Source organism: Podarcis filfolensis (genome assembly GCF_964270895.1).
Source record: "Podarcis filfolensis genome assembly, chromosome: 1".
Taxonomy (NCBI): domain Eukaryota; kingdom Metazoa; phylum Chordata; class Lepidosauria; order Squamata; family Lacertidae; genus Podarcis; species Podarcis filfolensis.
Window position 1 is genome coordinate 86,936,531 of NC_139604.1, and position 25,278 is coordinate 86,961,808.

Below are 25,278 nucleotides of genomic sequence, written 5' to 3' on the forward strand. Positions count from 1 at the left end.
AAGTCTTCACATTTTGATGCAGCAAAGCGAAGATTGATGGAATTAGATTAGTTTTCCTCTATGCTATGGAATCTCCAGAAGCTCCAATGGGTGTTGAGAAGTAAAATAAACAATGCACTGGATGCAGCTGCAGAGAAGTTGTGAACGAATACCTTCCTAGAAATATATAAGGGACAATTTCAGTGCTGAGGTTCAATAGGATGGAATAGCGTTCCAATTTATTCTTGGTTTTTCAATTGTGTGGAGGGACATCAAGTTGCGGTTGCCACATTCACATCCTTTAGTTGGAACAAGAGGAACCTTAATGTAGCTGAAGGGAACTTTTTAATATGTGGGAAGTTGCCTGGCTTTATCATAAAGGTGCAGAACTTATTTGCGTTTTCTATACACAGTTGGGAATATTTAGTTCTATACTTGTTTAAAGATGGAGGGTGTGTGTCATGACTTGAGACATAATGTTATATGTTGTCCTTAGAATTATCCTAGCTCTGCAAAGTTCTTTGTTTGCTCTATGTTTAAATAGGTACTGGAAGTGTTAAAGAATGTAAGAGTAGAAAGTCAATATTAATAGTTCCGCAAGAAGGAGCTTGATAAACCAGTCTACTAGCACACAGATGGCTTTATGTTTCTCTCTTAGTTTTTTTTAAATTGCTTGGTGCTTTTGAAGAGGATATTGTCAACATTTTTGAAGTGGAACTTCTGAAAGAAATTTGCATGCAACATCTGAGAAGTTAACTAGTTCAGAGCTAGTACTGTACAAGGTGCAATGTTCAGTATTAAGTAGGTAGATGTGAATTCACCTAGAGCCTGAACTCAGTGCATCTCTGCCAGGTTGTGCTGACTGCCTATTCCCATCCTTCCGCAGTAACTTAGGCATATTCCTCTCCTCTTCCCATCTATGTTCCAGAAAGGCCCAGGAGACTCTCTTGGAGGCATGAAATTCAGCCCATTTGAGTCGGCAAATCTTTATGTGGCTTCAGGGGATGGCACCCTTAGTCTACAGCACCTTGAGGGCCGACCAGCGCAAGTGATCTCCCGCACCCCAGTCTGTGACCATGAATTCCATGATGTTTGGTGAGGAGTGAGAAGGGCAGTGTCGTTGTTCAGCTCATAATTTTCCTTTACCCTTCCTTTGAATGTGCCAGGACAGATTATTAGCATTTGCTTGGGCTGTTTCCCTGGGCCTATTGGAGGCAATACGTTTCTGATCATGTGGATTAGAATATGATTACTGTTGTGCATAAGAGCAAATGGAAGTAGTTCGGCCTTTTCGTGGGCATGAGCACTTGAGTAGTGTTTTGCTTGATGGAGTGTTGAGTAGGATCCTGGAAATCCCTCTTTCCTTGGGTGCATAGCATACCCTATATAGCACACCTGATACATATAGAAGGCAAACAACTTTTTCAGTAGGAATTCTACAAACAGCAGCACTCTAACCATGTCACGTATGCTCAAAGAAGAGTGAACAAGACAGGTTCTGGGGTTTTATCTTTACACTGCCTATTGTCCCGAACTGAGTGAGTGTGACTGTGCATCAGAGCCAATAAGGTCTGTTTTCATATAGCAGGCACGTTTATCAGCTGCATGTCTCCCATTAAAACAAAGTAATACAGGAAGGGAAACTTTCTGAAGATATAAATTGCACCTCGTGTTTGGGAGTTAGTATTGGGAGGTAGCGTGTGATATGCCCAAAGAAAGAGGAATGTATAGAATTCTAATACTTGCTTAGATCTGGGTTTCTTTTTCAAGCATTTTGGAGGTTCACTGAAGGCATGTGAAAGATAAGGAGCAATCTCATCTGCCACAGAAAGTGTGACTTGGCTCTCACACTTGCAGGGCAAACCCTACCATTGGGCAGAACATGTTGGCAGATGTTTTAGGGCAGTAGTAGAAGCCCCTTGCTCTACTTTCTGAGCCCCTCAACTATTTCCCTATAAGAGCAGTGTGTGCCACAAGGTCTGCCTTCTGCCCCTATTTCCTGCCCCCTAAGCTAGCCTGTTGCTCTGAAGTGTGGTGGACACTGTCTAACCCCCAGTGCTGAAATAAGAGTCATCTGCCATTCTGTTCAGCTTCTGTATCCATGGAATGGGAGTGTGTGATGGTGGTGAGCCATCTTGACCTATACTTCAGGCAGTGAAGTGTCTTGGGCTAGCTTTGGGTTCCTGTGTTTCACGACTTCCAAACTTATCTACCCCTTTTCCAACACTTAAAATTAGCGTTCATTTCAAATACTTAGAACTGATGCAATACACATTATGAATGTTTTAAAGAGTGTGCTTGGTCTTTCCAAGTGATGCCTGTTGGGTTTGTTACGCTACTTGATAAATAATCCAACAATGAATACCACATCAGAATGGCACTAGGGTTCAGCTCAGCTCAGCTGTGATTCCATTATTTATATAAATACTGTTTGTGCATTCTGCTAAGAACAGAGAACCACCTTAGTTATACACGTAGGGGGTGAACATGCTGAATTTGTACGTCTTTCTTTTTTAGTTTCTGGTACTGCAGTGTTGATGTATCTGCAACTTGCCGGACTGTGGCGACAGGTGATAATGTGGGCAACGTAGTTCTGCTCAGTACTGAGGGCGAAAAGGTTAGTGTGCCCCTCCTCTTTGCCTTACAGCCTGCTTTGATCAGACATACATAGGTTTTTGGTATTTTTAACATCTGCCTAATGTTGCCCTGACTTAGAATATATATCATGGATGATTTGGGACTCCTATCAGCCCCAACCAGCAAGGCCACTGATCAAGGATTATGGGAGTTGTAGTATTACAACATCTGGAGAACCATAGGTTCCCTTTACTACAGAGATCATATTCCCCAGGAGGAGAACCTGGAAGTTCCTTATTTAGATTAATCTTTGATCTCTGGTAGAGTTTTGGAATTGTCTTTATTAGGCTGATTTAGAATACAAGCATATATTCTTCTGTCTTCCATATCATCATTATTATTTTTTTAAGAGGTTTTACCATCTCCTAGAAAAGTATGTTTGATGTCTAAATCTCTTGCTCTGTAGTTGTAATGCATTTTGGCTTTTGTTTTATCCACTGCAGGTATGGAACCTGAAACTGCACAAAAAGAAAGTGACTCACGTGGAATTCAATTCTCACTGTGATTGGCTCTTAGCTACAGCCTCTGTGGATCAGACAGTAAAGATCTGGGATCTGAGAAACATTAAGGACAAGTCAAGTTCTCTTCATGTACTTCCACATGATAAACCCGTTAATGCAGGTAAGATAGCAAAGTGGGTCATGGCTTATACTCTGCCACCTAACCATTCTTGGCTTGTGCGTGTTTCAGCTCAGTGCCACATGCCTTTGTCTTTCCACCTTGCATTCACTGTACCAACTGTTGGCCTTGTAAAGGTCAATGCCAGTCCTGCTACCTCACAAGATTGTTTGGACAAAATGAGATACAACCACATTATAAGGTACCCTCAAACCTTGGCATAAGTTGTGAAGGAAATTGGAAGATATGTCGGGGGGGGGGGACACACACACACTAGTCCTATTCATGTCATAGTTTCACATGTCTTGTCAAAAAGAGGAAATGTGTGTCTATACAGGGTGTGTCTATAGACTTGCTAAAATTTAAATCAAAGTTTTAATAGAAATGTTAGCCCCACAAGATAAAAACAACAGAAAATAATGGAGGTGGTGGCTTAGTTATTATTTTCCATGTTAAAAAAAATGCAACACTTGTATAACATAGATAAAATCTTATTCTTAATGTCTGAATTGTGTTCATAAATAAAGGGTAACAAGAATTGTTTACCAACTCTTAAATGCACATCTTTCAGCCAAATTCCAAATCATAGTGATAATTTCCCTATCCTTCAACGTAGGAGGTCTTTGATTAGGCCATTTACTTGCAATCAGTATTTTGGCATCTGAAAACAGATTCCAAATAAACTTGAGATGTTCAGGCCACACTATATTTTTCAGATATCCAAGTGAAATATTTAAGATTTATATTAAATGTTACTTCAGAATCACTGAATTCTAAACCAGTCCCCGCCTCCCCAAATTCTGCAATTGTCATTTCACATTTTCAGTCTTGTTTAAAAAGTATCTGGTAAAGCTAAAAGTGAAGTCAGTGTGAATTTATTTAATTAAGTCCAAGGAAACTGAATTTAGAGACACAGATAACCTACTGAAATCAGTGGTACTTAAGGATTTATGCAGATAGTTTGGTTGATTATGGTGGAAATTCAGCATTTTGTTCTCAGATAAGATTGCTTGTTACATTCTAGTTATGTCTGTAACTGGTGCTGTTTAGGACATATTCAAATGTTGCTCTTGTCTGTTTTAGAAGAGGCTATCACTCAACAAATACACATTTATTATAATTCTTCTACAGGACTAATAATAATAATAATAAGCATAGTGAGATAGTAATCATAGCTGCAAATATAATATATAAATATAATATTTCATTGATAATTTATTTTGTTATTGGCTACAATACATTTATACATATTCCTGTTTTCTCCCCCTCCTCCCCAGCATATTTCAGCCCAACGGATGGGGCTAAGCTACTGAGTACTGACCAGTACAATGAAATCCGGGTCTATTCCTCTTCTGATTGGTCCAAACCCCAGCACCTGATTTCACATCCCCATCGGCAGTTCCAGCACCTTACACCTATCAAGGTGAAGAAATAGGAGTGTTGACCTGGGAGCATGGCCCATTTGATGCAGAGAGCAAAGAGTTAAGAAGAAAAGCATCCTACAACTCCTGTATGGAAAATTGCTGGGAGCCTTATGGACAGGATCTTTCTATATGTATAGATTCAAGTATAGGATATTGAGGAGAGTGGTTCATTCTGCTTCTGATTATGGATCTATATAAATAAGCATTCCAGTATACAACCTTAGACTGGAATCTACAGTGACAGCAGGCCATTGTTGATGGCAGGGTTGGGCAGAAGGAATCCTAGGGCAGTGGCACCTAGTTGTAATCAGAACGTCTCCCTAGATTTGCACACAAGTTCCAAGTGGTAGGGTTAGTAAGAACCTATGGAAATTCTGTTGCTACATTATGATGCCTTGAAAGGTCTGCAGTTTGTTTGCTCCCATGTGAAGGGTACGAGCTGAATCTGAATGACCCACAGAATGCCAGCACTTGATAAGATTGTTGTTGTCATCGTCATCCTAGTCCTCTGTAACACGTATCAGTTTAGCACTGACCTTGCTTAACCACCTCTTCTTTATTTTAGGCGACATGGCATCCTCGCTATGACCTCATTGTGGTGGGTCGTTACCCAGACCCTAGGTTCCCAAGCTACACAGTGGGCGAGTTGAGAACCATTGACATATTTGATGGAAACAGTGGGGAGATGGTGTGCCAGCTGCACGATCCAAATGCATCTGGAATTATCTCGGTAAGTGTAGATAGCATGTCCAAAGAGCATGCCCCAACCCAAAAAAAGTGGGAGGGTTAGGGAAATAATAATTTCTTTTCTTATATGGTGCAACTGATTGATAGGTTTGCTTGTGACAAATGTTTGCCTCCAATACAGGGCTTCTACTTAAAAATAGCTCACACAGCTGTTTTTTAAGGACAGACATATTCACAGCAGGAGTTCACTTGGGTGGGGAGGCCCTGTGTTACCACTTTTTGGTAGGACCACTAGTGCCTAATGGAGAGAAACCCTCTGAAACCTGGACTGCCCTATTGTACTGGATGTGGCCAGGACTTCACACATTTTAGCTTGTCTTGGTAGCCAGCACCTGTGGTTTCCATTACTCTGACCTTCCTCTGTGTCTCACTTCTGACCCCATGTTGCACCTGGGAGATCTTTGGAAGCAACAAGGCTTCTTGCTGCTACTGAATCATCCAAAGCATGGTGTAAGGTCAGAGATGAGACCCCTTCCCCACCCCTGAGTTTTCTGTACATGTGGGATGACTTAGGTATGGTCAGTTGGTGGAGACTCTTAATCTCACGTGGTGGGTTCAAGCCCTACGTTGGGCAAAAGATTCCTGCATTGCTGGGGGTTGGACTAGATGTGGTCTCTTCCAACTCTACAATTCTATGATTGTGTGTCTATGCATTTGATGTGTATCTCTTGACCAGCAAGAAGTGTGAGAGCTGTCAGAGTTTCTACATTGTGTGGAGACCTCAGGGAGGAAGAGGGACCTTCCACTTTCTGCAGGGTCAAGGTCATCAGAATCACTTTTTTGTCGTTGCCACTGATGAATGTGTTTGTGAACTGTAGCAGAGACATTTGTATTTTTTTAGGTTTTCTTAGCTGGTTTTTTTTTAAAGAGCTGCTGAACTAGCCATTTGCAATGTTGCAAATTCCAGCCTTTCCACTGAATGCCTGGACAGACTACTGTAATAGCCCCACCTTTTCCTCCAGAGGCATGCCTTTCGTTTCCTAAACTCCAGAAATGAGGAGATGCACAGCTGTCTCCAAACTTCAATAAACAAAGTTCATGTCAATTCATTTGGTGTGTGGGCTGTGGGAAATAATACCTGAGTTGTTTATTTCCACACCAGATGTTCAGAATTGAAATCAGAGCCCTGGTTTTTTTAAAAAAATTATCTTAATTGTGCGCCCATGCAGTTTCTGAGGCAGAGGTTCGTTTCAATTCTTGTGGTGGAAGAAATGTTTTATCTCCTGTTGCCAGAGCTGCCTCTTCCTAAGCCAGATTTCATGAGAGCCGCTCACTGAGGCTCCTGGTTAGATCCATCAGTTAATTTTCTGCAGGAGGCTTTTAAAAATCTTTTTATTCCTTTGCTTCTTGTTACCATACGCATCTCGTGATAACGTAGGTGGGGGATGACGGAGAGACCTGCTATTCAAAGCTCTGCTGATTTGTGCAAAACTATTTCCACATCCAGTGCTGGACATTTCTCTGTCCAGAATGTTCTGGTTTTTTGATTGAAGATGTTAAGTGAACAACCGACACTGTTACAATGCATTATTGTGTTTACATTTGCAGCTCAATAAGTTCAACCCTATGGGAGACACACTGGCTTCTGGAATGGGTGAGTGGTTGGTTTAGTCTTACACATTTGATAATGGACCACTGTTCTCACCAGATAAAAACAATCAGGCACTCTCCAGATAAAAGCATGCTGACAATGGGGTGGGATTTTGTGGCTATACCTATAACACTTTCTAGATGTTCATTTGGGACATTTTTATCCCACCTTTCCTCAACAACAACAACAACAACAACAAAAGTTGTATTTCAAGACTGTTTACATGTTCACATACACAGAAGAATGGGTGGTACTTTAACAATAAAAGCACAAGAGAGAGTGGTGCTGAACCCGTCCCATGCCTTACCTTCCAGCCACCTTCTTGGCTTTGTTACCAGAAGCGAGCCAGAAACAGAAAATATGAGGTTGAGGAGAGTTCATCACCCCATTCCTGTGGGATCCTCTTGCTGTCCCTGCTTAGCATGTGAACGGGCCAGTTTTGTGTCTTTCCACATGCAATCTCTTGTTGTCACAGTCACACCTACCATATTTTTCTATGTATAAGATGCCCCCATGTATAAGACGACCCCTATTTTTTTTAACCCAAAATTAAGAAATTGATTAGCTTGGGGGGGGGGATGGGGGAGGTCACTTCTGCCAATCGCTCCCCCACCTGCCAGCCACTTCTGATCGCTTGCCAGTCACTGCCGATCGCACACCTCACCGCAGCCGCCAATTGTCTGCCCGCTCACAGCCGCCAACAGCCCACCTGCCCACTTGCCGTAGCCGCCAATTGCCTACCCGCCTCGCCACAGCCACCGATTGCCTGCCCAATTGCTGCAGCTAATCGCCAGCAGGCCTTGCCACAACCACCAATCACCGCTGCCAATCTCCTGCTTCCTGCTGCCATTAATCACATGTCCCCCCTCTGCATTCATTATCCATGTATAAGCTGACACCCAATTTTTGCCTTTTTTAAAAAACCAAAAAGCATCGTCTTATACACGGAAAAATACGGTACTTTGACCCTTGACTACTTTGTTCTTTAGCTTAGAAATGATAGGGTGGAACAGTCTATTGAAAGGAGAGTACTGCTGCCATCTATTGGCCTTTTAGGCAGTAATGCAAAAGACAGAAGGCCCATAATAAATTAACCTTGGCAGTTATATGGATTCTTTAAGTAAATTTACCTAGCACCTGGGACAAATAAACCTTTTAGCAGTACCAGTATACCAGTGCCTTTGTCTGTACCAAGGATTGTGGACTGAACCTGTACACTTTTGGTAGTTTCCAGCAGTCTGCTTCATATCTTAAGTGGACCCTTCCTTGCTTGGAGGTAATTTGGCAACATAATTAAGGCATGCAAGAGAGCAAGGGACAGGGGAGAAACACCAGGTGATAAGTAAATGGCGTATCAGGATTCCTTGGCAAGAAGAAAGGAGGGGTGGGAGGAATCCTGGGTGGGAGACAGCAACCTGAGTGACAGGCAGATTGCTGTTAGGAGCAGTAAATGTGTGCTTAATGGGTTGCAGTTAGTTTTGTTATTTTCGACTATTCAGTCATGCTATAGCTTCATTGTCTTCTGGTGTTTTTGCAGTACGCTTTTAGCTGAGTGCACAGTGTGATTGGTGATGATGACTAGTGACTGAGTGGGAGATATTGTGGGAGTTAGTGTGTGGATTGTGTGTGTGAGCTGGTGGATGTGTGAGAATAGAATGGAATGAGTGATACTGAATGAGCAGATGTATGATTTGAGTAGATGTAAGACAGAATTCGGATGTGATGTGTGTGTGTCAGTGAGATGAATGCTGTATATTGCGAGTCAAGGAAGGGGGAAGGGATAATTGACTCTTAAGATCCTTTTATAATTTGCCACTTTGTGTTTGTTTTGGGGGTTTTTATTGTATTGTATTTCAATGTTGTTTCTCAGTTTCCTTGTCTGCTCTCTCTCGCTCTCCGTATATATACTACACATAATTGCAGGGGCGCATACACACACACAATTTTATAAACCACTAAGAAACTGTCTTAAGTGTTAAAGAGGTTTATAAAGTGTTAAGAGGTGTTTGAAAATATGAAATAAAAAAAATACTCAGGCATAGCTGTCTAACTTAAAGGTACTGTTAAGTGTTGGGAAAGATGAATTACTGATATACCTGATTATTAGCTACTACTTTGGATTCTGTTCCTGTAATGAGACTTTGTAGATCTAACATCAAAAGCCAATCGCTCCATTAAACCTTAGTAGTGGGAAGTAAGCAGGTCTGGCAGACAATGTCTGAGCTCTTGGATGCATCATCATCATCATCACCATTTAAAATACGTACTTGGGTAACAATAGTACATACAGGGTCTCTGTTTTCAAGTCAGATATTTCTTCATACAGGTCAGTCACATTCAGAGTGAGACATTACTGTTACAGGCAATATGGGTTTGGCGGGAAAGAGATAGTGGGAAGAGAGAGATAGTAAAGTTTCATTCTTTTGCATAGTATATAAGCAAAGCATTTGTGTCAGCATCATGTGAACGATTCCTTTATTTTTGCTGGCGATGGTCAGAGCTCTTAGAATGTACTCTTTATTTTGCTTTCCAAAGCAGAATTCCTAAAAATGTCACTTTTTTCTGGCAGGTTTTAATATTCTGGTCTGGAGTCGGGAGGAAATGGTAACCCAGAATCAGGAGTGTCTCATGCAGTCCATGACAGAGCAGGGAATGAGATGCAGACGCTTATCTCGACTGGGGACACAGAACCAAAGACAATCAACCACAGGAGCAAGCAAACTTAAAACTAAACTATTTAGTCTTGAATTAGAGAGCACCAAAACAAAGGGCAAAGAGCATAAATTACAAGAGAAGAAGAAGAGAGGAAAATATTCAGAGGACTGATCAGGCAAGCATATGTGGTGTTCATTTAGAGCAGAGCCTGTGCTGGCATGGTAAGCAATGGTGGCTTCAGAGAGAAGCAAGCCCTTACCCTAACCCAGCTTCTCTGGATCATGGATGTTATGTTGCTGGATCACGGATGGTATGTTTCAAAATCCTTTATTAAGAGCAAAGAATGGGTCCACGCTCAATACTCACATGCATTTGACCCAGTTAAAGGAGACCATATTTGTGCACACTTGCAGATTTTTAACTGTCTGGGACATGGTACAGTGCAGTGAACTGGGCTATGCTGACAGTTCAGTTTGCATTTTCAGAACACACTATTTCCCCTTCCAGTGTATTGAGCAACCTGGGTTTGTCTTCCCATGCCAGTTCAAAATGTGAGAATTTCCCTTCTCAAGGGTTCTTTCCCAGCACTGCTTCTTCAAAACAGATATGTTGTGAGGCAACTGTTAAGCTAGAAGCATTTACTTGATTGATAAACTGCTTGTGGCCTAGGTATAGAAGTACAGACTTCGTGAAGAGGCTGTTTGAGACTAAGGCAGGTGGCTTGGGTATTATATTGCAGCAGTTGCTATTGGGATTTTGTTTTGTTCACCTCATTTACAAAATTGAGATACATTCAATAAAGTTTTGTATGGAACTTTTTTTTTGGTAATGCCTGAGAAGCTGAACTGCTACCTAAGAAGAAAAAGAACTAGGAAGTAGGCATATCCAAAGACCAGATATGAGGAGCTTTACAAACTTGATCCCAAATAAACTGAAGTTCTGTGCATAGAATGAATTATGCAAGTTTCAGTAACTTGCATAATTTCGCTTTCAAGAACCAGGCCTTTTAGATCTTGACTCCCGCCTCCCCCACCCTCTGGTAAGAGCTATGGAACAAAAGAAGGGGAAATATTGTGGACAATTTAAAGTGTTATTGGGCAGGAATCAAAGAATAATAACCATAGTAGGAAGAAAAAGGTTCAGGAGCCCCATCTTTGCAAACTTGCTTGAAAATCTGCTCAACTCACCTCGTAATCTCCTCCCCTGCTTCTACTTCCATATGCTCAAGTTTGATTCCTTAAAAAGAAGCAGTTTCAAGATGTTCCAACTGCACACCAGATATAAATGTGCAGAGTAGGTGGAACCCTATAAACTCACTCCTATAAATACATCAATTTACATACAGAAACAGTAAAATAAAGTGTAATACCTACAGACAACTTTCATAAAGGCAGGTTTTCCCTTGGTGGGGAAATGTTTTCTCACTAGGATCCATGATGCAAAAAGATGTATTTTGCAATTGCACTCCCCCCTTTTTGGTCCAGCTCTAAAACCTGCTCAGAGGAAGTAAGAATAAGAGTCCAGTCTTGATTTTCTCCACTTGGTTTTTAATTGGGGGGGGGGGGGAGGCTAAGAAAATTATCCAAGTGAATTACAAAGACAACAATCAGAGACTCAAACAATAAATCACAGAAACCTTTTATGCCTTCAATTTGTACCAAAGCAGACAACTTTAAAATTTGCCCCTCTTGATTTTTTACCTGGCTTGCAGGAAATACATGTAATAGTAATCAACCCATTGTGCTGGACTTCATTTGGCTCTGTGTTTGCATCCTGCCCTGCAGGCGCCATGCCATGCAATTGGGTGATCAGCAATTGGAAAAAATATAGATGCTGACAGCTGCAAACCGAGTTGGCCATTTCCCCCCATTTTTTTTTTGCAGAATTATATTGCATGACGTGTTGCCAGATGTATTGGAAAAATTAATATTTGCAGGTTCATAGAATCATAAAATTGTAGAGTTGGAAGGAACTCTGAGGGTCATCTAGTCCAACCCCCTGTAATGCAGGAATCTCAACCAAAGCATCGATAACAGATGACCATTCAACATCTGCTTAACAACCTCCAAGGAAGGTGCACCTTCTGAGCAAGTTTGTTCCACTGTTGAACAGCTCTTGCTTTCAGAAAGTTCTGGTTGTTTAGCTGGAATCTTCTTTCATGTAACTTGAATCCATTGGTTCTGGTCCTACACTCTGGAGCAGGAGAGAACAAGACTTCCATTTTCCATGTGACAGCCCTTTAGATATTTGAAGATGGCTATCCTATCTCCTCTCATCCCTTGATCATCTTGGTCACCTTTCTCTGCATATGTTGCTGCTTGTCAATATCCTTCTTAAATTGTAGTGCCCAGAACTGGACACAGCACTCCAGGTGTGGTACGACTAAGGCAGAATATTATTTCCCTTGATCTGGGCAATATACATCTGTTGATGCAGCATAGAATAGCATTAGCTTTTTTTACTGCTGCATCACACTGTTGATTCACCTTAATCTTGTGGTCCACTAAGACCCTGAGTTCACTTTCTACTGGCAAGCCAGGTGTCCCCCATTGGTTATTCCTGCCTAAGTGCAGAACCTTACCTTGGTCCCTATTGAAATTAATTTTCTTAGCTTTGACTCAGTTCTCCAATTTGTTAAGGTCATATTGAATCCTGATTCTGTCTTCTGTGGTCATCTGCAAATTTGGTGTCATCTGCAAATTTGACGAGCATATGCTCAATACCTTTATATAGTGCTATTTTTCTGGAAAAAGGTGCCAGAACTCACCATGAATGCCTCCCTTCTTTTCTTATAATGGCAATGGCGCCCACCTGAGAGGTGCTGGAATTGAATTCTGGCGAGTTCCAGCTGAAAAACAGCCCTGCCTTTATCCAAGTTTATAAACACATTGAATAACAACAGTCTCAGGACAGAACCTTGCAGCACCCCACTCGTCACTTTTATCCAGGATGATGAGGAACCATTAGTGAGCACTCTTTGGGTTTGGTTAGTCAATCAGAGGCGGAGCTAGCTGCTCCGGCACCTGGAGCGGCACACATGCTGTGCACTCGGGGGGTGGGGCAAGCATCCCAGGGGGGCGGGGCGGTGATGTCCCCCGCCCTCAGGGATGACACCCAGGCACCCCCTTCCTCTGCCAGTGCTACAAATTCTCCCTAACCAATTAACTCATCCAGCTCACATTTTACCAGCTTCTCTGCAAGAATACAATGGACTTTGTCAACCCAGAACTCTTCAGGTCTCTTATCAACAAGGAGAAGCTGCAGTGCAGAAAGTGGCTTTGGATGACTTTGAAAGACAAATTCATGGGGACTATGTTCCACCTCCGTTGTTGGAGGCAGTATGTCTCTGAAAGTAGTTGTTGGGCATCACAAGTGTGGAGAGTGCTGTTGCACTCAGGTCCTGCCTGTAGGCTTCCCATAGGCACCTGGCTGGCCACTGTCATGAAACTTTGGCCTTACCTAGGAGGGTGGTTCTTACATAGCGCTAGTTGCAATGGAAGCATCAATAAATATGATTACTAGGAAGATGGGTAATGTAGTGAGGAACAGGAATACTCTGTGTTTATTTTAATGCATGTGCTGAAGCCACAGAATGAGCAGCACATCTTTCTGGGGGAAAGATTAGGACTGCCAGCTCCCCACAATCCCATGCTTAGATATGTCTGTTATTTCCAGTGGTTTTTTCCAGGGGTACTCAAGGATACGCAGTGCCGGCACCTCCCCCCTCCTCCAAATGTTAAAAGTGTGGCACTTACTGTAAGAACTTCATGGTGAGTACTGGCACTTTTTTTCATTAAAAAAAAAAGCACTGGCCATTTTAAATACTGATTGCTGTTCTCCCAGTAACTAACTCTTCCCACTTGGTAGAGCTGCTTTCTCATCCAGCTCTCATATTTAAAAATCCTGGCTTCCTCTCTGCATCCAAGGGAAAAGACCAAACAAGTGAAGTTTTTATTAGGCACCTCTTGTTCTTTTCAAGCCTCTGATTCTTTTCTGAAGAATTCAGTTGCTGTCCTTGGGAAAGGTGGGGAGAAAAACCAGCATGGGCTACTTTTAAGGAGGGAAATGAAAGACACAGTTTTCTGGATTTGGCTTCAGATTTCCTGGACTGAGCCCTGGGTGAAGACGAAGGAATGAGGCTTTCTTGCCTATGGGAGCAGGACAGAGAAATGTGCAGAGAGAACACTTGTTTCTTGTTTTGAGCAGCTATGTCTGAAAGGGGATGGGAAGCAGCGGGGAGGAGAGAAAAGCAAAGAGTGCGTCCGTTTTTTGGAGAGGAGGACTGTGTTATTTGATTGCAAAGTACGCTGGGGAACTCACGCCTGTGTTTGCAATCATGCTTGGACTCTTATTCCCTAGTGTATGTAGAGAGCAGGTAAGCTGTAGTTTTTCAAGCATGAAGGAAACACATTCTGTATATGCTCAGAAGCACTTCTGTTCAAGACTGGGTCTGGGCTTGCTTTTTGTCTTCTTGTTTGTACCCAAGACATTTGTGTGCAGCTGTGAGTGTTCTTAATTTCTTCTGTGTTTTTAGAACAGCAGAGATGCTTATTTCTGTGTTCTTTGCATGTCAGACATAACATGCATGATGAGAAAGTGCTTGAAGATGTATTAGAAAGAATATGTATGCCGTCATCTATAAAGTGTGGCACGATAGGAGGGTTTTCCACAAAAGCTGCAGATCCTCACTGTGAAATTCTCATGCTACACTTGATACACAAAGATTCTTTCTATAGGGCAACATACTTAGCTACGTTTGCATCTTTTTTCTGCCTCAGAGACTTACCTTTGTTTTTAAAACAGCAGATTTTCTTTGAATCCCTGCTGGTCCAGAATATTGTGCATGATATAGGGCATTTAAAGAATGATTCTAGCCAGGCCTTTGCTAATACGCACTTCTAAATTCCACTAGTTCACTTCCCATTAAACACAGGGCTGCACTGCTTTGTAAGAATACGTTGAGGCTGAAAATAGTGGGGAGACAGAGGAAGTGTACTGCGTTCCACTTACTGAATTTCTGTAGTCAGTGACAAATGGGAAGAAGGCTGCTTTTGAGAAAGTCATTTTTTCCTCTGTTATATAAGATTGGGTCCAGCCCCAACCTTATCCTTCTGTATGGACCCAGTGGCTAAGAGCCAAGTACGTAAGACAGAGAGGCAGTGGTTTGATTTCCAGTTAATAACTCAGCTGGAGAAGGCAGTTATAGCACCAGGCCCCTTTCCCACAGTTCAGGGAGGTTCAAGTAACAACTGCCAGGTGGAAGCAAGGCTTTCTGAGGAGCAGCAGGTTTCAGTTGGGAAGGCTGCCCATTCTGCACCAGTAGCAGAGACTTCAGCATATTGGGTTCAAAAGAAGCAAGACGGGGTCCTTGATAGAACCAGTCACGTACTGGCAAACAGCAACCCCAAATCACGCTTGCATTTCACTCCTAGTTCATGACTGTATTATTCGCTTGGCAGCTCGACTGCATCCGATAGTCACAACAGCTCCACCGCAGAGTCTGGGCCTTTTGGCTTAGAAGCAGCAATCAGGACAAATGAAGAAGACCCTTAGTCACTGAAAGAAGCCCCTCTTGTCTCTAGAGTCAGCACCGTGCTCTCCTGCTGCCTCAGGAGGGGCTGGAGCAAATGTCAAGGCTGTTCCTCTCCTTCATTGGAAACGTGCCGGTAGCCAGGAGGCTGGGACTTGGAACGGAAGAGTACTGTCAGGAGCAGTATAATAAGCAGGAAGAGGATGGATCCACAGACAGCCAAAACCACAATAAGTTCTGCAGAGGGTGAAATGGAAAAAAAAAAATGCTTATGGCACTTGAAATCACTTCAGTCCTTCTTTGGCTTATCTCCTGGAACAGCCTCCACTCACCTGTGTCTTTCATGGTGCTTGATATCTGACATTCTTGTTTCCAGTCCTGTGGAGTAACAGGCTCAGTGAGTTGCAGGAAATTCAGCAGGGGACAACGCTGTGCGCAGCCAGGCAGCTGCACTGGGTAAGGCTCCTTCCCACTCTCATTCCGAAAGAACATCTCCACTGAAAAGTTACTAGGAGCAAAACAGGGAAGAGAGGAACTGAGATTCTGATGATTTGCCGTCCATCTTCATATCATGTTTTCTACTGGAATCAAGCCCTGAATCATCGTACAACCCCCTTCCACCCTAAGATGCATGAGGAATGCTAGAAATTAACAAATGCTGGGTTGTCCCTCCTTGTTTTTGAACAAGGGGCAGAAACTAAAAAGTAGACTGGATGTTAGTTACAAATAACTCATAAAAGTACAGTGGTACCTTGGGTTACAAACAGGACTGTTAACAGGAATATACTATATGTGCTTTGTCAGGTGTTCTTAAATTCAGAGATGCATAAAAGTACTGTTGATATTCCTGCTTGTAATTCTATCACAGTCATATCAGACGTAAGGCTTTACTAACATATTCACTGGTAACTCCATCAGCACAGGGGAGAGAAATATAAACCCTTCTTCATCTTAGGATTGCAAGTCTTACTTTTACCTCATTTCATCTCCTGTGAGTATGTGGACAAAAGTTAAGGTACAGCAGGCTGATAGATTATTGCCCCTGAATACCATTTCCTTTGATTGATATGCTTCATGAAGCCCTCACCCATCATCCTCCTGATGCAGCTCAAATATATGACACGAGGCATATGGTGGTTGCCTCCCGCTGTAAACATCCAGAGCCATCTGCAGTGCCACAAGGGTGGTGTCATGCTGAGAAAGAGGAAGAAAAATGTGAACATCTCCTTTGTGCATATGGAAGGGGGACTTAAAACCACATTTCAGATAAAGGCAGATTGGCAGAGATTCCCAAGTGCTGGTAGGAAGAATAAGAAAGGGGCTCCAGCACCGTGGAAAAAAGGCTGGCACCTATTTCAACACCCTGTTTGGTTGTAAGTTGCTTTGGGTTGCCCTGGACAAGATAAAGCGACTAACACATTTAGTAAGTAAATAAATAAACTAAGCGGAACATTGGGAACTGTACTACAAGGAGATGCTAAGTGACAAAGTTCTCTGTGGCTTGTGAGAGCATCTGGGGGTTTTTCTGTAGCATCCGTAGTTGCTGCAAAGAGACGGAAGTGCTAATTTGCTTATTTCTTTCACAGAGCAGGAGAATCTCTGCTGGAAGCTGCAGCTGGTTTTTTTTTGTTCACAAGATGGTAATAAGGAGAAGGCAAGCACAGCTCCCAGAAACAAACTTACTGCTGAGTACATTAGCATTTTGAAGTGGCGAGGTGTGGAGGCATTTGCAGCAAGAGTAAGGTTTTTCCTTATTTGAGACAGGAGGACACCTGCAGAAACAGAACAAACTATCAGAACCCAGTTCTTGACCAGAGAGTGAATGCTCCTCCACTCCTTCCCAACCTGCCTTCCATGTTCTTTCACTTACCACCCTGCAAACGAGCTTTTTCCACCCGTTTGTGGATCCCAAAGAGGAATTCGAAGCTGAAATCTTTCAGCTGCTTCAGCTGAGTCATCACATTGAGAGTTACCCAATCGGGAAGATGTTTTTTGTGTGTTTTCTGGAAAGATGTCGCAAGAGAGAGAGAGGCCACTCAGAGATACAAACTAGGCGAACAAGAATGAAAGCCCCCCCCCCCCCGAGATATGGCAGCCGGTCCGGAATGAGCTAGTCCTAGGATCCAAGGCAAATCTTTGCCCTCTGAACTTAAATGCCTCAACCCAGGACCACAGACGCATATGTAAGGCAATGCCGTTAGGATCAAAACTCAACAGCCAATATGATCAGAATTCATGAAGAGAAAATACTTTGCTTTCAAATCTTTGGTGTGCTCAAGGGTTGGGGATGCAGAGGAAGGAACTGTGCTTTCCTAACAGCCTCCAGTAGCCTTCATTTTGTAAACTCCCAACTTTCCTTCACAATAAGCAGATTAATCTACTTATCCAAGTGACACAATATTCATTATTACTTGCATGGAGTTTCAGGTCTAACGTGTCTGACTGTGATGCTCACACTTTTAAGTAAAAACTGATTATGCAAATTTTAACGTTGCACTAACACCTGTTTCTCAACTTGACAAGGGAAGCTTCTTCGCACATCTGTGGCTGACTCTAAAGTAGACAGGATAAGCCTTTCCCATAGAAAAGAATTTCTGTGAACAGAAATTGTGTCGGAAGGAAGCTTCAAATCTGCTCTGTTCTCTTATGATCATCTCCCTTCTCAATGCAGTTTTCCCATTAGAGCACAATTAAGTAAAGGTAAAGTACTCCTGGACGGTTAAGTCCAGTCAAAGGTGACTACGGGGTGTGGCGCTCATCTCGCTTTCAGGCCGAGGGAGCCAGCGTTTGTTCACAGACAGCTTTCCGGATCATGTGGCCAGCATGACTAAACCACTTCTGGCGCGACGGGACACCGTGACAGAAGCCAGAGCACACGGAAACGCCATTTAGCTTCCCACAACAGAGGTGCCTATTTATCTACTTGCACTGGCATGCTTTTGAACTGCTAGGTTGGCAGGAGCCTGGGACAAAGCAACACAAGCTCACCCCATTGTGCAGATTCGAACCGCCAACCTTCTGATCGGCAAGCCCAAGAGGCTCAGTGGTTTAAACCACAGTGCCACCCACATCCCTAGACCACAATTAGGGCCATGTGGAAGGGTCTGCCAGAAATGGAGCCCCTAGTGTAGTGGGCAACTCCCTTGGTGCCCACTAAGGCCTTTTGCCCTCTCCCAGTTTTTAAAATCTTGGGAGGGGGGGAGGCTGTTTGTTAATTTGTTTGGGTGGTCACATGTCAGTGGTGGGTGAGGACAAAGGCAAAAAGTGGGTGGAACAACAGATGTGACCCTTTCTTTTGTGCAGCTGGCTATGTTACAGCCACACAGAGACCAGAGCTTTCTATACACACACACACACACACACACACACACACACACACACACAGCTAGCTCTGCATCCTCCAAGCAAGCAAGCAAAAGCACTCAAGGAAGGTGCAGAGCAGGGGTAGCAAGAGGTGTAGCCTGGGGAGAGAGAATGTGGCCTAGAGTAGGGCGGTCCAACTTTTCATACCAAGTGGGCCACAAGAGTAATTTAGCATGGAACCTGTGGGCCACACACGGCTTTGTCGCACCCGTTGGGGGGGGAGAAGCGAGGCCAAATTTGACCCCCCACAGTCCTCATACTGCCGGCTAACCAAGGCACCAGACTTTCAGAAGGAGGCCAAGGCTCTGGCAAGGTCCCAGAGCCCTCCCAACTCCTCCCCAAAGCTAGGAAAGTACTAACTAGGCTTTGGGAAGGAGACAGGAAGACTCCAGGACCCTGTCAGAGCCCTCCTCATCTGGCAGTGCAAGGGCTGCTGGGTGGGGTGTCTCATGTTGCCAAGGGCTGCCAAAAAGGCCTTGAGGGCTGCATTTGGCCCCAGAGCCTGGGTTCTAGAGCCAAGAGCACAGACAGCTTCTGCTACTAAATGGGTTGTAGGGCAAATGACTAATGACTACAGATGGACAGCTCACCTCACAGAAGAGTGTGTCATATACACTCCAGACCGACTCGAGGGAGACATCCTGAATTCCCGTCTTGTTTGCCACCATCTCCAGAAATCCCTGCAGGAGCAAAGGACAGTCAGCTCTTCCATCTCTCTCCATGCCGCCACCATTGTATAAAGAGATAGAGAAGTACATCAAGCTTGACATACCATGTACTGGATGGTCTTATTCACATACTCTGCTGTCTGCCGGGTCTCATTTTGCAGCTGTTCGTAACGGGGACAGGGAGATAATGGAAACTTCAGGAGCTGGACAGAGGCAAAATAGAGATGTTCACTAAGAGGATCATTTGACCGTGAATCCATCTTTACAAGCAATGCTAACTGTTGCATCTGCTTGTTAATGGGCTAATTGCTGAAAGCAAAGTGATGCTTCTAAGAGAGGCTGCCTGCCTCCAAACAGGTGAAACGGGGCCTGAGAAATGCAACTTGCTCCAAAACAGGAATCGCTAAGGAGTCAGGATGAAGAAGTGGAATGGTAGCATTCAGGGTAGATGAAAACAATTGAAGAGAGAGAGAGTTTTTAATGCAAGAAGGTCCAGTCTACTGGTACTTAGGTCTGAAAGTGACTTACATGCTCTGCTGAGTCAGGTACTGTGTGGACAGGAATCGGCTGCCAAGAAATATTGGGGTTGAACACTTGCCACCCTTCTGGAGGGTACAGTCCTGCCAGATTGGCCTCGGCACTCATCAGGGTCCGATCAAAATCTGTGCTGCGTATGTAGATCTGCCAGAGTATAGAATCAAATACAGAAGGTCATTTATGTTCATGGTTCTGCTGCGGTGCTGATCTGATTTAGACATGCTATTAACAAGAGACATAGTGAGGAAGCTGGCAATAAACAGGTCCCAACAGAGTCTGATCAAAGAACAATTTGATACGCGTTGCTATTCTGAATATCTGAGCTGCTATAGAAAGCAAGGAAATAGAATGGGAGCTTGGGAGGGAAAGTAAAGTAGAGGCAGCAGATGAGCTAGAAAATCAAGCATAGCTGTGGTTAGGGAAGCTACAGAAATGGCAATGGAACTTCACAAATCCAAAACACAGATGTTCTAGCCTTGAGTTATGTGTGTGTCACTTTCCAAGGCTAAAGGCCATCCACATTGAATGCGGAGTTGAGTGCTGCTTGAAAATGCAAAGTGTTGTTCTAGGCTAACTACAAGGACAGATCATATAGTGGTCCCCTAATTATCTAAAGGACATATGGAATGGAGGGGAATTGGCACAAACTGAAGGAGCCTGCATATGTTGTCTGTGGAAATCAGATATGTTGTCTGTAACCCCTATCTTAGAGCCCTACAGATGTGCCTCTATGTATCATTCTCCACAAGGAATTTAATGCTTCAATGCCCCCGGTGGGCAAGTCACTAACAGGAGTGTGTCTATGACAGCGCAAAACCTGCAGGGCAAAATAAATCAGCTCCCTCCAAACAGGATATTCCACTTGAATCTTCACTTATGCAAATAAACAACTTGAGTTCTAAGGGAGTGTATGTCATAGCCTAGGACTTAAGAACACATAATGTAATCAAACAGTGTGGAAATAAGCACCCTTTGAGATAATTCCCAATCCCTTAATTTATCCCTGTTTCTTAAACTAGTCTTTGTTTTCAACAGGCACCTGATGTTGTTATTCCCTGAAGCATTTCAGAATGTGAACCTTCACTCCACATATTTTGGTCTGCTCTCAAATGAGTTCAGTGGGCTTGGTGCAGTCTTTTAAAAAGACAACTGTCAGCACACAGTATATTAGCTTTTCTTCATTAGTCTTCCAAAAAGATAGCAAGCTGAGCTACCTGCAGATAAGCACACTCTACAATGCATATGACATGGGGTGCAGGTACATTCATTCATTTATTTACATTTGTTGGTTGCTTTATCTTGCCTAAGGCAACCCACAGTGACTTATAGCCAAATTTAAAACAATGTACAATTTTCAGGCCTCAATAGCTATTCAATCCTACTCCCATGTACAAGAGCCAAGACTCTTGCCTTCAAGCCCCATAGAAGTCACTTGACCATGCTGTTTCACCAAGAAACAATAGATGCCTGGAGACCAAATTGCTCCAGAGCAAGCCCAAGCTACATGTCACAAGAGAAAACCCTCTGCAACTTTCCCTCTGACACCTTCAGTTGCCACTACTGCTGTATTTCCAGGTGCAGCCACTAAGTCAGCAATGACTAATGCAGGCAAGGGAACAAAGATGTGGGGCTTGAAAATGTCCTCTCTGCAATATGTGCAAGTTACATGTAGCATACCCAGATTGGCAGGGCATCAGCTTAGAAGGCACAAGCAGCGAAGGCAACAGAAGCAGGGCTCCTGCTCTCAATTCATCCTGGGCTGGGCCAGCAGGCGGATAATATGGGGGATGATCTGTGGCCAGGATGAGTTGAGATGGCTTTCAGTTCTCTGTCTCGTTGCCACTTCACGCATTGCAGCCAAAGAGCAATTACCCCACTTGCAACAAGAACTGATTGAGCTTTGGACACACCTAAAGAGCAGTAGTGGAGTTCTTTAGGTGTGCTAAGCAGACTTCTGGAAGCCTCAGCCAATCACAGTTTCTAGAACTGTGTTTCCAGGCATGCAAATCTCCTGGAGGTGTTACACAAAAGAGAGACCACAGCTGACCATGGTGGAACTGCAGGGCCCATCGCATGAAGCAGCACTTAGCTTGGAAACTGACACAGGAAGAAATCCCCAAAGCAGCACTGCTGTTGCCTACCTAGGTTGAGCTCTAACAGGATGGGCACAAAGGCTAATAAAAATGTTCCTGAAGAGCTTTCATCATCATTTAAATTGTAGCTTTCGCTGGAAAATTTGAGGGCCTACAAGAAGCTGTTGCATAGGAAGAACACGTTGTCTAATATATGCTGCTGCTGTAGAACAGTCATGCTATGCTATAACACCACACCAGCGGTGCCACAGTTAGGACTGCCAGACCAGACCTGGGAGTCCAGGATTCAAATCCCCACTCGGCCAGGCAGCTCCCTGGGTGATCTGGGGTGAGTCGCTGTCCCTCCGCCTAGCCTACCTCACAGAGCTGTTGTGAAGATAAAATGGGGAAGGAGAACTGTGTATGCCACCTGGAGCTCCTTGGAGGAAAAGGTGGGATATAAATGTAGAAATAAATAAATAAAAACAATGTTCCTAACAGGAATAAAATAAGCCTATTGCTCCATTTCATATTGTCCTTTATGCACATTTAAAACTGTTTACTGAGTGGCACTGAGACAAAGTTAAATAAAAACACCCAGAAGGTGGTTAACAATCCAGTTGGGCAGGTTTTTGTGCATGTGGCAAGGCAAGCCAGACGTCATAAATTCCTGCTTGACAGCTGAAGTGCATCACAGGGTTTGGGAGATGTTCTTACTGTTGTATTTACCTGAATTTGGTTCATGGGCCATGCCTTCCATTATCTGCTTTCATCACTGAGAAAAAGGCAGTGGAAAACTACAGGCCAACTCACCAGAGAACTCCTGACAGTTCTCAAGAGATTTTTCAACAAACACGCTCAAACAGGTCCATCCACTGGCATGAGAGCAGAAGAAAATCATCTGATCTATACTCTTATCAAGTACCCCAGTTTCTTATTGTGTCCCGTGCGATTCCCTTTGTCTTGAGTGGCCTGTTTGACCAAACAAAGTCCAGTCCATCTCAGATGCCATCTTATTCCTTTACATCACTGCCCTGGTCAGCAATTGTTTATTGTTCCTTTGCTATTTTAACCCAAGCAGGGATTTGACAAACTGTTTACACGGAAGATGCCATTTGAAAAAACAGGCTTTCATGTTCTTCCATTATTTTCCTCAGCCACTTACTTAGAAAGAGAGAGGAAAGAGATTTTAATACAGAGAGGGCAAAGAGGACACTGCATGGTCATGATACCTCTAGCAATTTGCGACAATGCACTAACCTCTTGTCTATTGTATGAGGAATTGAGGAATCCATCATAACGCCTTCGAAGTGCTCGACCAAGGTCCCACTGCTGCTGCATTCCTTCCTACGCGTATCAACAGCAACAAATTAACAGCAAAGCAGGTTTTTGTGCTTGCTTGCACAACCACACACCAACGAAAATGAGAACAAATAGAGTTACAGCTTGACCACTGCTGACACAGGAAATGTTAACCAAAATCTGTTCTGAAATGAATGACACAGCCCTCCGCTCCCCCCGCAACATGTTTTGCAGGTTGTTAAGCTATACATATTTTGCTTTTATAAAAACAACATCAACAGGGAAAACTGTTGTCTTTTAAATAAAGTTATTGCTTTATCTGATTTTAAAAGGCACTGTCATTTCCCTGGGGTAGGAAAGAGAAAAGGAAAGTGGAACTAAAAATAGCTCCCAAGAGGAAAAGCAGCAGCAGCAGTGGCAAAAGAGGAAACCTCAGACTGGAGCTGCATGGAGTATTACCCCACCACCACCACAAATAATAACATGTGATGTTTTAACACAGTTTCTTCTTCAAAGAAAATAGTTCTGCATTCTCCTGTTGGGAAATGGGTTTCCTTGGGGTTCAAAGTTTCCCACAGGTCGCTTTTTCTGACATACCCACCTGAGAAAGTTGCCCAAATCCCTGAGGCCAGGCGCTTTCCTGATAAGGATCTCTGGGGTATGCCTTCACAGGAGAGCGGTCTCCATGGCGGTATAACTGAAAACCAAAATAGTTCACCGTTAGCCAGCAGGTGCTGGCGTCCTCTACCTCTCCTGATTGCCCAATTCCCATGCATTTTGCCTCGGGCCAGAGATCACTAGGGCTCTTGCTCCACCCCAACCCTGAAGCGAGGCGAGGTTGCTGTCAAGCCCTGCAGCTGGCTCTCGAGATAGCCGAAGGCGCTGAGAGATACGCAGCAAAGAAAGAACGTGGCGGGGGGGGGGGATGGGGACCAAGCACCCTGATCTTCTTGGGTCCTCCCTGGCTCCTGCTATACCAATACTTAGGGCGATGATGATGATGATGATTAAACCCAAACCCTTGAAATTTTCGATTATTTTCTTAACGGAGAAATCGCGATCTCGGCTTCGATTGCAAAGCGCAACCTGCAGCGAAGAAAAGCCACTTGTTTTCAACACGAATTTCATGGGTGTGTTGTTGTTGTTTTAAAAAGGGCCGATCGAGATTTTCCTCCCTTTCCTTGCTGGCCATTTGGGGATTGGGAAGCCTTGTGTCACGTGGCAACCCCCCCAAAAAAAGATCGCCCCCCCCTTAATCCCTTTCTTTCTTTTCTTGCCTCCCTTTCCTGCTGCTCACCAAGGTAACAAAGCGGAGGCTCCGAGCCTGGGCGACCGGCAGGACCAGCTCAAGGGCGAGACTCAGCAGCAGCAGAGGGAAAGAGGCGCTCCGCCAGCTCCGCCGCTTCCTTCCACCCTCCATGGCTTTGCTCCCTATCCGCGCCGAGGCTCCCTCGCTCGGCATCCGTACCTTGGAAAGAGGGAGTGAGCATGCTCCACCTCCCCCGAGCATGCTCAGTATCGGCAACCGAAGCTGCTGGTGCCCATCTCGCCCATTGGCTCTTGAGAAATTCCCTTGAACTTTGTGACCTCTTGACTAAGCGCGGGGGGGAGGGGAGGGGAGATTTTGCTTAGAAATGGGACAGTCGCGAAATGGCTGGGTGTTTTACTGTTATTTTTGAAGAGCCACTAGAGGGAGTGGAAGTCCCTGGAGAGGTCGCGGAAATGGTTTTCCTGCAAATGAAGGATCGAAAAGGGTATGCAAAATAACAGCAACCATAATAACAATAAAGTACTGTATACAGTATACAGCAGATCGGGAAAGGTGCCACCGAAAGCACGAAGATGCCGGCGTGGTAAACAGCAGAGGCAAGGAAGTTATTAAAAGCAAGACAATGAAAGTCTTGCCCAAACGGGAGCAGATGTTGACACAAACCCATGCACACGCACACAAACGCGAAACGAGGCAATCGGGGATGTTTAAAAACAGAATTGGAGGAGCATGTTGCTTATAACAGTGATATCAATTAATTAAAAAACCACACACATTTAATACACCAGAAGCAGAAGCCAGCTAGGGAGGCAGTGGGACAATACGAGAAGGGAACCTTAAAGGTGTGCTTAAAAAGGTTAAGGAGATTGCAGAAAAGCTGGATTG

General features: G+C 43.9%; 2 protein-coding genes across 7 annotated transcripts in view; one reads left to right on the top strand and one right to left on the bottom strand.

The window, feature by feature from the left end:
* DDB2 (damage specific DNA binding protein 2) overlaps window positions 1-10,465 on the top strand; it is a 29,249-nt gene extending 18,784 nt beyond the window's left edge. For 3 of the 5 annotated variants that reach the window (XM_083604826.1, XM_083604824.1, XM_083604825.1), the window contains exons 5-11: window positions 908-1,074; window positions 2,497-2,596; window positions 3,060-3,237; window positions 4,512-4,657; window positions 5,224-5,388; window positions 6,954-6,999; window positions 9,566-10,465. In XM_083604826.1, coding sequence (XP_083460952.1) covers window positions 908-1,074; window positions 2,497-2,596; window positions 3,060-3,237; window positions 4,512-4,657; window positions 5,224-5,388; window positions 6,954-6,999; window positions 9,566-9,822 — 1,059 coding nt within the window. In that variant the 3' untranslated portion in view covers window positions 9,823-10,465. The remainder of the gene's footprint in view (window positions 1-907; window positions 1,075-2,496; window positions 2,597-3,059; window positions 3,238-4,511; window positions 4,658-5,223; window positions 5,389-6,953; window positions 7,000-9,565) is intronic. The other 2 variants (XM_083604827.1, XM_083604828.1) reach the window with 1 other exon arrangement.
* A 712-nt stretch (window positions 10,466-11,177) lies between these two features.
* On the bottom strand, window positions 11,178-24,788 carry ACP2 (acid phosphatase 2, lysosomal). 2 transcript variants are annotated; one of them, XR_014545836.1, is made up of 12 exons: window positions 24,421-24,676; window positions 23,725-23,820; window positions 23,082-23,168; window positions 19,741-19,893; window positions 19,317-19,415; window positions 19,135-19,224; window positions 17,052-17,184; window positions 16,865-16,953; window positions 16,269-16,375; window positions 15,514-15,689; window positions 11,586-15,418; window positions 11,178-11,484 (listed from the first exon to the last, which is right to left on the bottom strand). XR_014545836.1 is itself a non-coding variant. In XM_083605224.1 (11 exons), the coding sequence occupies exons 1-11, from the start codon at window positions 24,631-24,633 to the stop codon at window positions 15,282-15,284; spliced, it is 1,380 nt and encodes a 459-aa protein (XP_083461350.1). In that variant the 5' UTR covers window positions 24,634-24,788; the 3' UTR covers window positions 11,178-15,281. The 2 variants fall into 2 exon arrangements, 1 of the variants encoding a protein (XP_083461350.1); XM_083605224.1 differs by having other exon boundaries at window positions 11,178-15,418; window positions 24,421-24,788.
* Between the last annotated feature and the right edge of the window lie 490 nt (window positions 24,789-25,278).